Raw genomic sequence first — 15029 nt, 5'->3', positions numbered from 1 at the left:
AAGCAATTCAGTCTTTGTTATATTTATTTGCAAATAAACACGTTTATTATTGCAGTCTATTTTTTCTCTATATCGCACTGTATTTGTCTTACAAAAGAAAGACTTTATTGCTATGAATTGAAAACAACTTTTAATGAAAATGAATCAATATTAAACTGTCAAATCCACCCTGGTTAGTAGCTGATATACTTGTATGACAATCTTTTATATTTAATTGCACAATAATGCATCAGTTCTCTCAAGGTAGATCTTACTGAATCTGCTTATTACATGTTCTGTGGACTTTTAATTTGTATCTTGATTTCCTGTTTTAGTTTGTAGTCCTTTGTACTTTCTTTGTTCATTGGTTCCCCATTGATTAGTCCTAGCTGTTTCTCTGATCATTACACCTATTAGTTCTGCTTATTTACACCCCAGTGTTTCCCCAGTCCTTTGTCCGGTACTGCTGTATTGTGGTTCTCTGTGTTATTGTAGTTTCTACCTTTGTATGTGTATCTTAGTTTCATTAATGAAAACATTGAGTAAAGGGCTGAGGCTGGACGTGGGCCACTTCCTGATTACAAATATACATTAAAGGAGAAACGGTGTCATCTGAACAGAGTCATCTTGTTGCTTTGACTGAGATAAGTCACAGAGCAAAATCCCTTGTGTTGAATGAACAGGCTTTGTAAGCTGCTATTGAGCCAGAAACATGTTGTGGCCTAAAAACTTGTGCCAGATACACTTTGCTACCTGGGGTTACATCATAGCAAAAGCAGGAAAAGCGTGTTTGTGTGTAATATTGTCTCATGATGTTTGAGCTCCTCCTCCTCCACAGGTAACAGCAGGTGAAAGTGAAACTATTAAAGCAGGAGCCATTTTAAGAAGAAATATATAAATCGCAGGAGGAGAGAAAATACAGTGAGTATCACACATCTCATCTGTTTAATCACTGCATTCACTTGTGTATTGATGTTTGACTTATAGTTTACAGGTTTATTAGCTCAAGAACCTGAAATGTGGTGTGTTACTGTATATTTATAATCAGGAAGGGTGTTTATGAACACACAACATTAACAAGGGACTTGATTTGTTTTGGCAATTTTATTGTTCAAAATATACACCACAGTCCAAAGTGGTTTTAGACCAAAAGCACGAATGTGTTGGAAATGCTGTTGATGAACTTATTTAAATGAAGTGTGTATTTCTGAGATGTCATAACACACAGTGTTTTATTTTGTTTGCAGGTAGATTCACTCGTCGGGACACTGTGTTCACAATGAGTGTCTCAGGGAATATAAAAAGGTGACGTAGTTTCAAGAGTTTTATATACAAATGTTAACATGTTTTTACTATAATCATAAATGTGTCTATAGTTATGATGGTCTTAGTAAATGTAGTTATGTAACCCCCATAAGTGCCACTTATGGAAAAAAGAAGCAATGTAAACTATTCATATACTAATTTAGAACCCTCTATATTAAACCTGCATTGTAGAATTCAACCAATCATAATTCCACAGTAGATTTAGTATATCTGCCTAGCAACAATTGAGCATTCGAATAAAGGAAGTTGCAATTGGTTGAAAAATGTTAAGCTCCGCCTTGGTTGTTTTGAGGCGCATGATCGATGAGAGACGTGAGGAAAAAATGCAGGCAGCGGAGAAGGAAGAAAACGTGATTGAATCCAGCGAGATTTTTATTAGTTGAAAGCCGCTTTTAAAGTGGAAGTTACGTATCCGAAGGTACTGCAGAAGATATATTTTTCCCTTTAAGTTAATTTTAGGATGAAAGGATGTTTATTGAATTTCGGCCAGGTTTTTGATCCCCTCGAATTCTCTTCAAATGGATTGATTCATAACATTTATTTTTCTTTGTGACTCTTTATATGTGTGTGTGTTTATCTAGATAATTTACGACTCCAACCCCCAACTTTCTCTGTTTTCTTTGTTTGCCCCAGTACTTTCCACTGAGTGAAATAGAAAGCACATGACCAAAACACACAGCTTAATGAAACAAATGAAAGAAAACACTTATTGATTATATTGATATTTAAATCATACTTTTATATAAAAAATATTCCCACAGTACTTACCCATAGCGGGGTTACAGTTAGTATTGAAATTAATGTGTATTTAGTTTGTCGGGCTGACGGATGTCAGATGTTGTAAAAGAAAAATGAGTTTGTTAATTGTGTGTGTGTGTGTGTGTTGGGGTGTTGGGGAGGGGCATATCTAAATAAAAACTGCATAAAAGCTTATAAAAAGCATACAGTTGTTGTTTTTATTGAATAGTTAATAGATGATGTTTCACATTACTGATATCTACTGTACTGTATGTACTCTGTTTAATGTTGTTTTAGTTTGACTGATGGAGAATCTCCTAAACCCAGCTGTGTGTCCATGAAGAGTGATGATTCAATGGGTAAATTAATCTACTTCAGTTCAGGAGACTGTGATGATACAGATGTGAGGTGAGAACAGTCTGATGATTTAGACGAATAATTTGTGCTCAAAGAATGTGTTTTTATTGTGTTTCACTGTATTACCTGATTCATTACTTGTATTGTTTGAATTTTCTCACACGTAAACACATAAATGTGGTTTCATTACAGTAACACAACAGATGGATCAAAGTCCTTTAAAGGGAAGCACATGGATGTTGTTTTTCAGGTAGGTGTGTGTATGTGTCTTGATTCTCTTTTGGTTCAAGGGGTAAGGACCATATAACCCTTTAAACGAAGATTTTTCGGTACCACACTTCAAACGAAGGGTTATGACATTTTCCTGCATGATTTCCTTTCTTTTGGACATACTTTTGCATTGTGAGATTTTAGTGATTGTAAAGACTGCAGTGCATGAGCATGGATAACATAATGTTATCGTACACTGGTGTGAACACAAATATAGTTATTCAGAGCCATTGAAAAACAGAGTTGCGTCACACTTTGATCTCCCCGCCGCATGGTCATGTGGTTCATGGAGCTCTCAATAGTTCCAAACTCTCACGCTCCGTCTGAAATTGCCTAATTCCATACTATACAGTAGGTGAAAATGAGTATGAGTCATGAATAGTATGTCCGAAACCTCTGTATGCACAAAACAGTAGGCGAGAAATACCCGGATGGTCCATTACTTTCATTACGCCGAGATTCGTGAGTGTGGACTCGCTTATCTATCCCATGATGCCCGTCCAGTGAGTAGTGAACTCACGCAATCGCACCTCAGTCAATACCCTTTGGTCCTGAGAATCGAACTGTCAATCTTCTGGTCACGAGTCCGACTCTCCAACCATTAGGCCACGACTACCCACACTGTTAATGCCTGATCAGTGCCCCTGGTCCCGTATGGCATAACATTACAACACATTAGCAAGATTAACATAACCATACGCACCAACCCGTTGGCTAAGGCTGTGATATATGAATACATTTATAGAAACATTTTGTCTGATGAGTGTTAGATAAACAGCATTAATCAGTTTTGTGTGTTTAATTTGACTAGGAAGAATTCATAATTTAGAATACATTAACAGTATGCATGCATTCATAAGTTTCTCATGCTTCTAAGATCACCATTACATCCCAAAGTTACATTATGTTAAGACATTTACAAAAATGCACAAGTAATTTATCAATAAATAATCAATGATTGCAAGCAAATTCACAACAAAGAACATTGGAAAATTAACAAGGCAATTGCAGCCATTAAGACATTTTATTATGCTACATAATTGATACATTATATAATCGCTTTCCTGGTTAGAGCATGGCGTTAGCAACGACAAGTTCATGGGTTCAACCCAGGGATTACATATACTCAAAAAATATATATTTGATCAATTTACAGGCAAATGTGTGCATGAAACACTGAAATGAATGGGCTTCAATGCCATGTTTGGAACTATAGAGCCCACCAGTGGCATCGCTAGGCCCTTTTTAGGTGGGCTTTAGCCACCCTAAATTTCTATTTTAGCCACCCTAAAACATTGTGCGTAATTATGTAATTTGTACAGGAATTCGAGATCGCTTTGGTCCACTTTAAAACTCTTATTATGAAAATGGCGGGAGGCTGCGCATTCTTCAGTTCACAGCGGCACAGAGTGGAGTCAACGTCATAAGCAGAGTACAAGTTTTGTTCATTAACATGACATCTGCATCTTTGCCATTCTTTCTTTCTTATAAATGCAGTTTACATAATATGATGTGGGGGCGATACAAGACCCTTTCCCATCCACTGTAAAATGTTTTGTCTGCGTTCACCCCTCGTCACACTGTTGACTAGTTTTTTCCCTCCAGCAAAATGAAAGCATCACTTCTCACACCAATGACAGCATAATTTAGAAAACGATCATGATGATATTGAAGTGCACAGAAATGTGTCATTCATGATTTATTTTTCTGCACCTAGTTATAGAGAGCTGACGGTAGTTTTGAGAGCCCCGGAAAGACGACGGGCAGATAGAGTTATAGTTTAGCCTGGTGCGCAGGGCTGGGAAGGTTACTTTCCAAATGCATTTCACTACAGATTACAAAATACATGCCTAAAAAAGTAATCTGTATCGTATTTTGTTAGATTACACAAATTTTGTAACTTAATCTAAATACTTTAGAATACTAATAAGGTACATAAAACAAATGCATCATCAAACAGAGGACTTGGCTTTCCTCTGCTTATTATTTTAAACAACATCAGTTTTACAGTTTTCCCTCATTAGACATTATAGTCAACAATTCTAAGAAAAGAAGTCCGAATTATGAGTTATATACTCACAATTGTGTGAAAAAGTCAGAACTGTGAGACAAAAAGTCGCAATAACTTAAAAATGACTTAAACAAGAAACTCACAAACAACTATCACACTTATACAGGACAGAACTTAATAATATTAGCATGTGGTTTCTATTAACCCAGATCCCTCTCATTTTGTTAAAAATATACAAATTTTGCATATTCGGCAAGGGTTATGAAACTTATGAGCATAACTGCTTTTTATAATGCTTTTGCAGATTGTCAGAGTTAGAGAATCACCAATTGCTGTTTACATGAATTACATGAAGTTACTGTTTATTTTAATGTTTAAATGAAATAAATGACATTAAAATTCCAAGTAATCACTTTGGCAATCTAAAATACTTTTTGGATGTAACTGTACTTTGATTACCACCCATTTAAAAGTAACTGTAATGAAATACAGTTACTCAAATTTTGTATTTTAAATATGTAACTGTCATGATCCTGCCTCATCTTGTCTTGCTTTTCTAGTCTTGTGGCAGGGTCATGACAGCCCCACGTGTTTTGTGTGGTCATTGTTTGTTTATGATAGCCATGCACTCTCCTGTCTCTTCTTTTGACCCCGCCCCCTCGTTTAGCTTCCCACCAGTGTTTGATTCCCCACACATGCCTATTGTTAATCATCCCTTGTTAGTTTCCCTATTTAATGCTCTTGTGTTTGCTGTCCTGTGCTGTTTTGTTTTGAAATGTATTTTACACTTACCTCGTGTCCAGATTCTTGCACTCCCAGTCTTGTCTAGTTCATGAGAAGTGTTTAGTTTAGTTATACTGTCTCTCCCTTGTTTTGCCCCCTTGTGGGAAGTCTTTGTTTTGAAGTTTATCATTGTTCACAACTCAGTTTTTCAATGGCTCTATAATTATTGTCACAATTATTAATATAATGGCCTTTATTTATTGTGATTTAATGTAATTAACTGCATAGCACAATCCATACTTTGACTTTATTTACAGTATAATTGACATTATTAACAGTTCACACAGTTGTGTAGATTTACTTGTAGATGTTTTTCCTCAAATGATGCTCTATTTTCCCAAAACAATACTATACGGCCAAAACCAAACCTATTACTTCAGAAATAGTTTATATTATGATAACATGTTTTTCACAGTCCTACTGTACATTATATACAGATATACATGATTGTGAAGTTTTACAATGTCTCAACCTGATTCATTATAGTAAGAAGTCAAGATTAGATTCCTTATATTCCATATTTGTTTAAAGATTATCAGGCCACATGAATTGAAAAGTAAAGTCCCACAAAGATAAATTGGTTATAATTAAAATGGCAATATTCCATAAAAAGTAAGAATTATTAATTAATTATTTAAAAAATTATGAATTAATGAATGAAACCTGTGTTTGAACAATGTTTTCAGGAGCTTGAGCACAAACTCATCTCTCTGATGAAGAAAGAGCTGAAGATCTTCAAGAGTCTACTGAGTCCAGATTACCCATCATGCTCTGAGAGAGAAGAGGAGGATGATGAAGATCAGATCAGAGTCAGAGAGATGTTTCTGAAGATCACACTGAACGTCCTGAAGAAGATGAAACAGACAGACCTCGCTGACAAACTACAGACCAGTAAGAGATTCATGAATTTATTCCTGTGGATTCTTTTTTTATTTGACATTTCATGCATTTAACTTATTTTGTTTTCCTTTACACAACAGAACTTGCCCCTGTATACATGAAGAAACACAAATCCAGACTAAAAGAGCAATTCCAGAGAATGAATGAAGGAATGTCAGCTCAAGGAAGCTCAACACTTGTGAATGAGATCTACACAGAGCTGTACATCACAGAGGGAGGGAGTGAAGACATCAATAATGAACATGAGGTGAGACAGATTGAGACAGCATCCAGAAGATCAGAGACACAAGAAACACAAATCAAATGTAATGACATCTTTAAAGTCTCACCTGAACAAACCAAACCCATCAGACGTGTGCTGACTAAAGGAGTCGCTGGAATTGGAAAAACAGTCTCTGTGCAGAAGTTCATTCTGGACTGGGCTGAAGAAACAACAAATCAAGATCTTCACTTGATATTTCCACTTCCTTTCAGAGAACTGAATCTGATCAAAGAGACAAATATCAGTCTGATGGATCTTCTTCATCACTTCTTCACAGATACAAAAGAACTGAGATCAACAGACTTTGAGGATTATAAAGTTGTGTTTATCTTTGATGGTCTGGATGAGTGTCGTCTTCCTCTAGATTTCTCAAAGAATCCCAGTTTGTTTGATGTCAGAGATTCAGCGTCAGTGGATGTGCTGCTGACAAACCTCATCAAGGGGAATCTGCTTCCTTCTGCTCTGATCTGGATCACCTCTCGACCAGCAGCAGCCAATCAGATTCCTCCTGAGTGTGTTGATCTGATCACAGATGTACGAGGATTCAATGACCCTCAGAAGGACGAGTATTTCAGGAAGAGAATCAATGATGAGAGTCTGGCCAACAGAATCATCACACACATGAAATCATCCAGAAGTCTGTACATCATGTGTCACATCCCAGTCTTCTGCTGGATTTCAGCCACTGTTCTCCAGAGAATGTTGAGTGAAGCAGAGAGTCCAGCACAGATCCCCAAGACTCTCACTCAAATGTTCACACACTTCCTGATGTTTCACATCAAACTGAAGAGTCAGAAGTATGATGGGAAATGTGAGGTAGATCTTCAGCAGGCTAGAAAGAGTCTTGAGTCTCTGGGAAAACTGGCTTTTCAACAGCTGGAGAAAGGGAACCTGATCTTCTATGAGGAGGATCTGAGAGAGTGTGACATTGATGTCAGAGAAGCGTCAGTGTACTCAGGAGTTTGTACTCAGATCTTCAGAGAGGAGTTTGGACTGAACCTGGGGAAGGTGTTCAGCTTTGTGCATCTGAGCGTTCAGGAGTTTCTCGCCGCTTTATTTGTGTTTCTGTCATTTCTTCAGCAAACATCAGAAAACTTCAGCAGATTGAGATCAAATATGAGTGATTTACTGAAGAGTGAAGTGGACAAGGCCTTACAGAGTGAGAACGGACACCTGGATCTTTACCTCAGATTTCTTCTGGGTCTTTCACTGGAGTCCAGTCAGACAATCTTACGAGATCTGATGACACAGACAGGAAGAAGCTCTGACAATAAACAGGAAAAAGTCGAGTACATTAAGATGAAGATCAGAAAGAATCTCTCTCCAGAGAAATCCATCAATCTGTTTAACTGACTGAATGAACTCAATGATCATTCTCTAGAGCAGGAAGTACAAACATATGTGAACAGAAGAGATAAATATAATCTCTATGGAGTCCGTCTCTCTCCTGCTCAGTGGTCGGCTCTGGAGTTTGTGTTACTGAACTCAGAAGAGAAGCTGGATGAGTTTAATCTGAGAAAATATGATCAATCAAATGAATGTCTTCTGAGGCTTCTGCCAGTGATCAAAGCATCCAGAACAGCTCAGTGAGTCATTTAACTGCAGTTTATTCTCAACAGTTATTCTTTTTCATGGATGTTTTAATATCATCCCCTTAATGCCATGTTGCTTTGTTGCTGTAACAATAAGGTGCCAGTAATGTTTACAACAATTTACTAATATACTACACAGTCATGGTCAAAAGTATTGGCAGTGACAACAATGTTGTATTTAGTTTCTGCTTAAGCGGTTGTGGTGTTCATTCACATTGTTTATAGATTATTGTGCAGAGTGATCAGATGCATTTTAAATAATTGCAAAAAAAAGCAACTCCCCAGATGTCAACCCCATATAGAGAACCTGTGGTCAGTCCTTAAAAGGCGAGTGGACGGGCAACTCCGAGCACTAATAAGACAAGAATGGATCACCATCAGTCAGGATTTGGCCCAGAAGCTATTATCCAGCATGTCAGAGTGAATTGCAGAGGTTATGAAAAACAAGACTGAACACTGTAAATATTGACTATCTGCATAATTGTTTTTGCCAATAAAAGCCTTTAAAACCTTTGATACGCTTATCATTGTTTTCCAGTATAGTCATTTTGGCCATCTGCAATACCATGCTCTGTACAGTCATCTACATCTTTGTGTGTTTTTCTCCTGTAAAGCTGCGTTGAAACAATGCACATTGTACAGAGCGCTATATAAATAAAATTGAATTGAATTGATTAAGAGGAGAGGATAACACAGTGTAATCTAGAGAAAAAAGAAACAACTATCTACTTGACTCAACTGATTCAGGACCTTTGTGATCCAGAGACCAACTGACAGGCCAGAGGGCTTCACCTGAATGACACCTAAAGGAGGTGTGGACCATAACATGTGCAGCTAGAAGACTGAAGTTTTTAAGCAGAAGTTAGTGAAGGACTCAGGAGTTTAATGGCTCAGATCACTTAGCAGCGGCTCTTACCTTTGCAGCAGCGGCCTGAGTCCCATTCACAAAAACAAACAAACCCCAGTAATGAATCAGACTTGTAGCAACTTATACATTTTTTGAATGTTTACAGAATTCCAGTGGTATGGATATGTTGGAAGATGATTTTATTTATTTATTTAATTGACTTTTAATTGCTGGTCATAGTTCTCTAGGAGGTGGAGAATTGCTGATGTAGGTGTTACTATATTTTAACTCACTGTTGTGTTGTTATTTCTCTCTCAGTCTGAGATACTGTAATCTGACAGAGGAAAGTTGTTCATCACTGGCGTCAGTTCTCAGATCAAACTCCTCAAGTCTGACAGAACTGAACCTGAGTCACAATAAACTGAAGGATTCAGGAGTGAAGCTGCTCTCTGATGGACTGAAGAATACAAACTGTAAACTGAAGACACTAGAGTAAGAAAATCATTAAAGCAATACAGTTAAACATGTGTTTGTAAATTGAATAGAGTTCACATAAAAGCCCATGACTTCACCTCTCTTACACTGTAAAAAATGCTTTCAATTGTAATTCATTTATATATACTGCTCATAATAGTCACAACCGTTTCATTATAATTCATGACTTTATTTGCTGTGACTGTGAGTTTTTCTTCTCTCTTCAGTCTGTCTGGTTGCAGTATTGGATCTGAAGGTTGTGTTGCTCTGACTTCAGCTCTGAGATCAAACCCCTCACATCTGAGAGAACTGGATCTGAACTATAATAATCCAGGAGATTCAGGAGTGAAGATGCTCTCTGATCTACTGAAGGATCCACACTGTCAACTACAGAAACTAATGTGAGTTACTGATTCAATTATCATTTTTTGTGTTGTTATTTCTCTCTCAGTCTGAGTGCTGTAATCTGACAGAGGAAAGTTGTTCATCACTGGCGTCAGTTCTCAGATCAAACTCCTCAAGTCTGACAGAACTGAACCTGAGTACAATAACTGCAGGATTCAGGAGTGAAGCTGCTCTCTGATGGACTGAAGAATACAAACTGTAAACTGAAGACACTGAAGTAAGAAAATCTTAAAGCAATAAGTGTGTGTGTGTGTGTGTGTGTGTGTGCGCGTGTGTGTCCTAACATGAATTCAGATTTGATGTGGTAGCACTACTTGTATTGTGTTCTTAGATTAACTCATTCTTCTTGCATTATTATCATTTCTCAGTGTCTTTAAATAAAAGCATTTGCTAAATTTAGAAGTGCAGATGTATAATGTGGAAAGTTGCTATCCATTTGCTTAAAGTGAAACATGACACAGTTTTGCTGTTTCACTGGACATGTCTCACATCATGTTTTGCTGAAGGTTGCTGTCACTCGTGTTACTGGACATTGTCAAGAGCTCATCGAAAATGAATGAGATCAACTTTTTTATTATATCTGAGTGTGAGTGCTACTAACATTTGTTTTTTTTCTCCATTATTCAGCATTGGAGTTTGGGTTCCTCGCCACAGCAGAGCAGTGCAGTGTTGGCTTGCTCACCGGGAGACTGCATTTATTTATTTATTTATTCATTTATTTATTAGATATTATTTATTATAATGATCTTGCTTGGTCTATAAACACCATGCACTGTGCTGTGTTTTACCTTTCTGTGTTTTTCTTATTTGCTCCTGTAAAGCTGCTTTGGAACAATGCACATTGTGAAAAGCGCTATATAAATAAAATTGAATTGAATTGAATTGTCCAGCTGGCCTTCCAGCCGGCGTCAAGCCCTTTCCAGCCGGCCTTCCAGCCGGCGTCAAGCCCTGTCCAGCTGGCCTTCCAGCCTGCGTCAAGCCCTTTCCAGCCGGCCTTCCAGCCGGCGTCAAGCCCTTTCCAGCCGGGATCCAGTCCGGTGCAGCCGGCGACCAGTCCGGTGCAGCCGGCGTCCAGTTTGGTGTCCAGGCTTGTGTCCAGTCCGGTGTCCAGCCCGGTGTCCAGTCTGGTGCAGCCGGTGATCCAGCCGGCGTCCCAGCCGGTGGTGCAGCCGGCGTCCCAGCCGGTGGTGCAGCCGGCGTCCCAGCCGGTGGTGCAGCCGGCGTCCCCAGCCGGCGGTGCAGCCGGCGTCCCAGCCGGCGGTCCAGCCAGCGTCCCATCCGGCGATCCAGCCGGCGTCCAACCCTGTCCAGCTGACCTTCCAGCCGGCGTCAAACCCTGTCCAGCCAGCCTTCCAGCCGGCGTCAAACCCTGTCCAGCCGGCCTTCCAGCCGGCGTCAAGCCCTGTCCAGCCGGTCTTCCAGCCGGCGTCAAGCCCTGTCCAGCCGGCCTTCCAGCCGGCGTCAAGCCCTGTCCAGCTGGCCTTCCAGCCGGCGTCAAGCCCTTTCCAGCCGGCCTTCCAGCCGGCGTCAAGCCCTTTCCAGTCGGCTCCCAGCCGACTTTCCAGCCGGTCCCTGGGAGACTCCCAGGGTCAAAGACTGTTCCCCCCAGGACTTATCCTAAGTCTCCCAGGACTGTCTTGCCTCCCAAGGACTCCGCGCCCTCGAGCGCAGCCGGGGACTGGGACTATTCCCCCCAACCTTTTTGGACTGCCCCCTATGGGCTCTTGTTTGGCCCCACCCCCCCTCCCTTGTTTGTTATTTTTACTGTCCCACCCAAGTCCTGTTATTATGTTGTCTGCCCTTGATTTTATTTTCTTTGTTTTGCCTTGTCCTGTCTGTCTCCCAGTCTGTCTTGTCTCGTCCGTCTACCCCTTGGTGAGCACCTGGAGGTGCTCATTAAAGGGGGGGCTTCTGTCATGGCTCTGCTTCATTTAGTCATGTTTTTCTTGGTCCTGTAGCAGAGCCATGACAAAGCCTTTGGTTATTTGTGGAGAGAAACATACTATTGTCCTTTTGACAATAATATGCGTTCTCTCCAGTGTCTCGTCATTGGCCCCGCTCCTCTCATTTCCTTGTTATCTTTCCCTGAGTGTTTGATTACCCACACCTGCCCCGTGTCGTTATCCCTCGTTTGTCTTCCCTATAAATGCCCTCATGTTTCTTTGTCCTGTGCTGGTGCATTGCATGTGTACGTGCGTTCTATGTGTTGTTGTACCCTGGCTACCTGTCTCTCCCAAGTTCGTGTTCTTGTTTGGATTGTACCGTCAAAGTCTTAGTAAGTGTTTGAGTTTATTTTATGTCAAGTGTTGTTTCTAGTTTAGTGTTTAGTAAGTTTTCGTCCCTGTTTCACCCTTATTATTATCTTGTCTTGTTTACACCCCCTCGTGGGTTTTTGTTTTGTGTTTTTTGTATAAATAAAGTCTGTTGTTAACCCCTTCACTGCCGCGGCCTGCATCCGGGTTCTTCTTCTCCACGCTACCAACCGTGACAGAATGCACCAGCCTGTTCAGAACCCAGCGGGCGGCATGGAGTCGGACTCTCGTCCTGGACCAGGCTCTGCCAGAGGGGAACCCCCGTGAAAGACTTCGCCATGGACTTCCTGTCCTCCGCGCGCTACTCGGGGTTCACCGAGGCAGAGTTGAAAGTAATATTCAACAGCTGCCTCGATTAACCCTTCGAGCCAGCTGAGATGCGCCGGTTGAGACACCTGGGCTTCGCGGACCAGGTCGAACTCGCGATGAATCGTGAGGAGCCCAGGGGAGTGTCCATGGCGGAGCCTCTCACGGGGCTGGCGGCTATCCCCGAGGACGGTCCCTTGCGGATCGGAGTTGTGGGCATCACCACACCGTCCTCTTCCCGCCAGCGAGCCTCGGCGGGAAGCGGGGGAGACGTGAGTCCTGGGGCTCCACGTCTGAGGATTCCCAGCCGGAGCCAGCCGCACACTTTGCCTCTTTCCTTCAGCCGACCTCCAGGCGGGTGGCTCGACTGAAGAGAAAGAGGCAGCGGCGGGCAGCGCGGACTTCCCTCTCTGCCGGAGCAGGAGCCGGTGCAACAGCCGGTGTCCAGCCCGGCATCCAGTCGGCATCCAGCCGGCATCCGATCTGGTGCAGCCGGGATCCAGTCCGGTGCAGCCGGCGTCCAGTTTGGTGTCCAGTCTTGTGTCCAGTCCTGTGTCCAGTCCGGTGCAGCCGGTATCCAGTCCGGTGCAGCCGGTGATCCAGCCGGCGTCCCAGCCGGTGGTGCAGCTGGTGATCCAGCCGGCGATCCAGCCCTGTCCAGCCGGCCTTCCAGCCGGCGTCAAACCCTGTCCAGCCGGCCTTCCAGCCGGCGTCAAGCCCTGTCCAGCCGGCCTTCCAGCCGGCGTCAAGCCCTTTCCAGCCGGCCTTCCAGCCNAAATTGAATAGAGTTCACATAAAAGCCCATGACTTCACCTCTCTTACACTGTAAAAAATGCTTTCAATTGTAACTCATTTATATATACTGCTCATAATAGTCACAACCGTTTCATTATAATTCATGACTTTATTTGCTGTGAGTGTGACATGTTTTTCTTCTCTCTTCAGGTTGTATAACTGCAGTATTGGATCTGAAGGTTGTGTTGCTCTGACTTCAGCTCTGAGATCAAACCCCTCACATCTGAGAGAACTCAATCTGAACTATAATAATCCAGGAGATTCAGAAGTAAAGCTGCTCTCTGATCTACTGAAGGATCCACACTGTCAACTACACAAACTAATGTGAGTTATTCATTAACTGATTGAATCATTTTTTAATTATTAACAATGGCCATTAATTACAAATGATTGTCATGTATTCTTTGTGCTCACATTTGTGCTGTAGTGTTTTACTCTGGTTATTATGTACATTTGGTGTGGTACAGTAGCAATACTTGTTTAGATTTAGGTTTCTGCTTGTATTATTCTCATATGTGTATAATATTTTCTTTCTCTTCAATCTTTTACAGTATTGAACCTCATCGATAACAATCACCTAGAGACAGTGGCATTACCACAAAAGTGGCACAGGCGTGGCCTAAAGAACACATCATCACCCCAACGCTGCCCATGAAGTCACATACTTGTGTATACTACAGATATATGCACCCTGCAGCAGTCCATCACTGTCTCATTCACTGAAGAGATTTTATACATTTTAAACAACTGGACAGTATTTAAAAAATAACAATGACCAAAAAACAGTACTGTACACCTTTTACATATAGCTATTAACAAAAAGGTGCATTTACTTTTGGATATATTATTACATATATATTATATTATATATATCCCTTCTTTCTCACGCATGAAACACTGCAGTATTTAAAGTCTGTAGTTGTATAATTCAAACAGTACAGGTCATTTATCTCCTTCAGACTTCTGTCATTTGCGCTCAAATATCTTCAGCTAACCTCTGTGTTTTTTACCACCTATTGCTTTCTCAGATCCATTTGTACTGAATTGAAGCTTTTATTTTATTTTGACTTTATTTGTACCTAGTGATGTTTAGAATATTTCTTATGTCACTGATAATGTATGAACATGAACATTTTAGGTTTCGTAGACCGCAACGCTGCATTGTAAACACAACAATTTAGGCGTAGAATTTCAGAGTTTTAGCTGTTAAAAGTCAGAAGCAGTGCTCGAAATGAAGGGGGGCTGGGGGGATCCAGGACCCCCCATAAGGCATTAGGGCCCCCCCGTAAGACTTAGGGGGTCCCTCAGATATTTTTATTTGAGTAAAAATGATAATGACAAATGGCAAATTTGGTAAATTTTGTGAATTAATTATTTACAATAATTTATATTAAGTTTGTTTATGGGATAGTTGTCATGTCTCTTTAAATTTTAAATGCCGCACCCCACGTCTAAAGAACGCTAAGCACAGGACATCGTTGACATGACTGCTTGATTGGCGTTGCTCCGGTGAAGCTAACTTCAGCTAAAAAATGGAGAATAATAAATCTCCACTCGCAGTCGGGAAAAGGAAGCTTCTACTTTTTTGAGGGGTAATTTTCTCTCTATATATCTTTCAGCTATATTTATCAACTCCATGTTGGGGCTTTTGTATTCCTTGAGTAAATTATTA

General features: G+C 40.8%; 1 protein-coding gene across 1 annotated transcript; it reads left to right on the top strand.

Moving 5' to 3' along the window:
• The first annotated feature begins 828 nt into the window (after nt 1-828).
• On the top strand, nt 829-14163 carry LOC130550755 (NLR family CARD domain-containing protein 3-like). The gene is given in 10 exon segments (XM_057328254.1): nt 829-900; nt 1227-1284; nt 2341-2451; nt 2593-2650; nt 6151-6355; nt 6445-8212; nt 9384-9557; nt 9767-9940; nt 13508-13681; nt 13909-14163. Coding segments are annotated over 9 exon segments (2709 nt in total). The 5' UTR covers nt 829-900; nt 1227-1258; the 3' UTR covers nt 13928-14163.
• The last annotated feature ends 866 nt before the right edge of the window (nt 14164-15029 follow it).

The sequence above is a fragment of the Triplophysa rosa genome, unplaced genomic scaffold (assembly GCF_024868665.1).
Source record: "Triplophysa rosa unplaced genomic scaffold, Trosa_1v2 scaffold421, whole genome shotgun sequence".
NCBI lineage: Eukaryota > Metazoa > Chordata > Actinopteri > Cypriniformes > Nemacheilidae > Triplophysa > Triplophysa rosa.
This window is presented reverse-complemented; position numbering and strand designations above follow the sequence as displayed.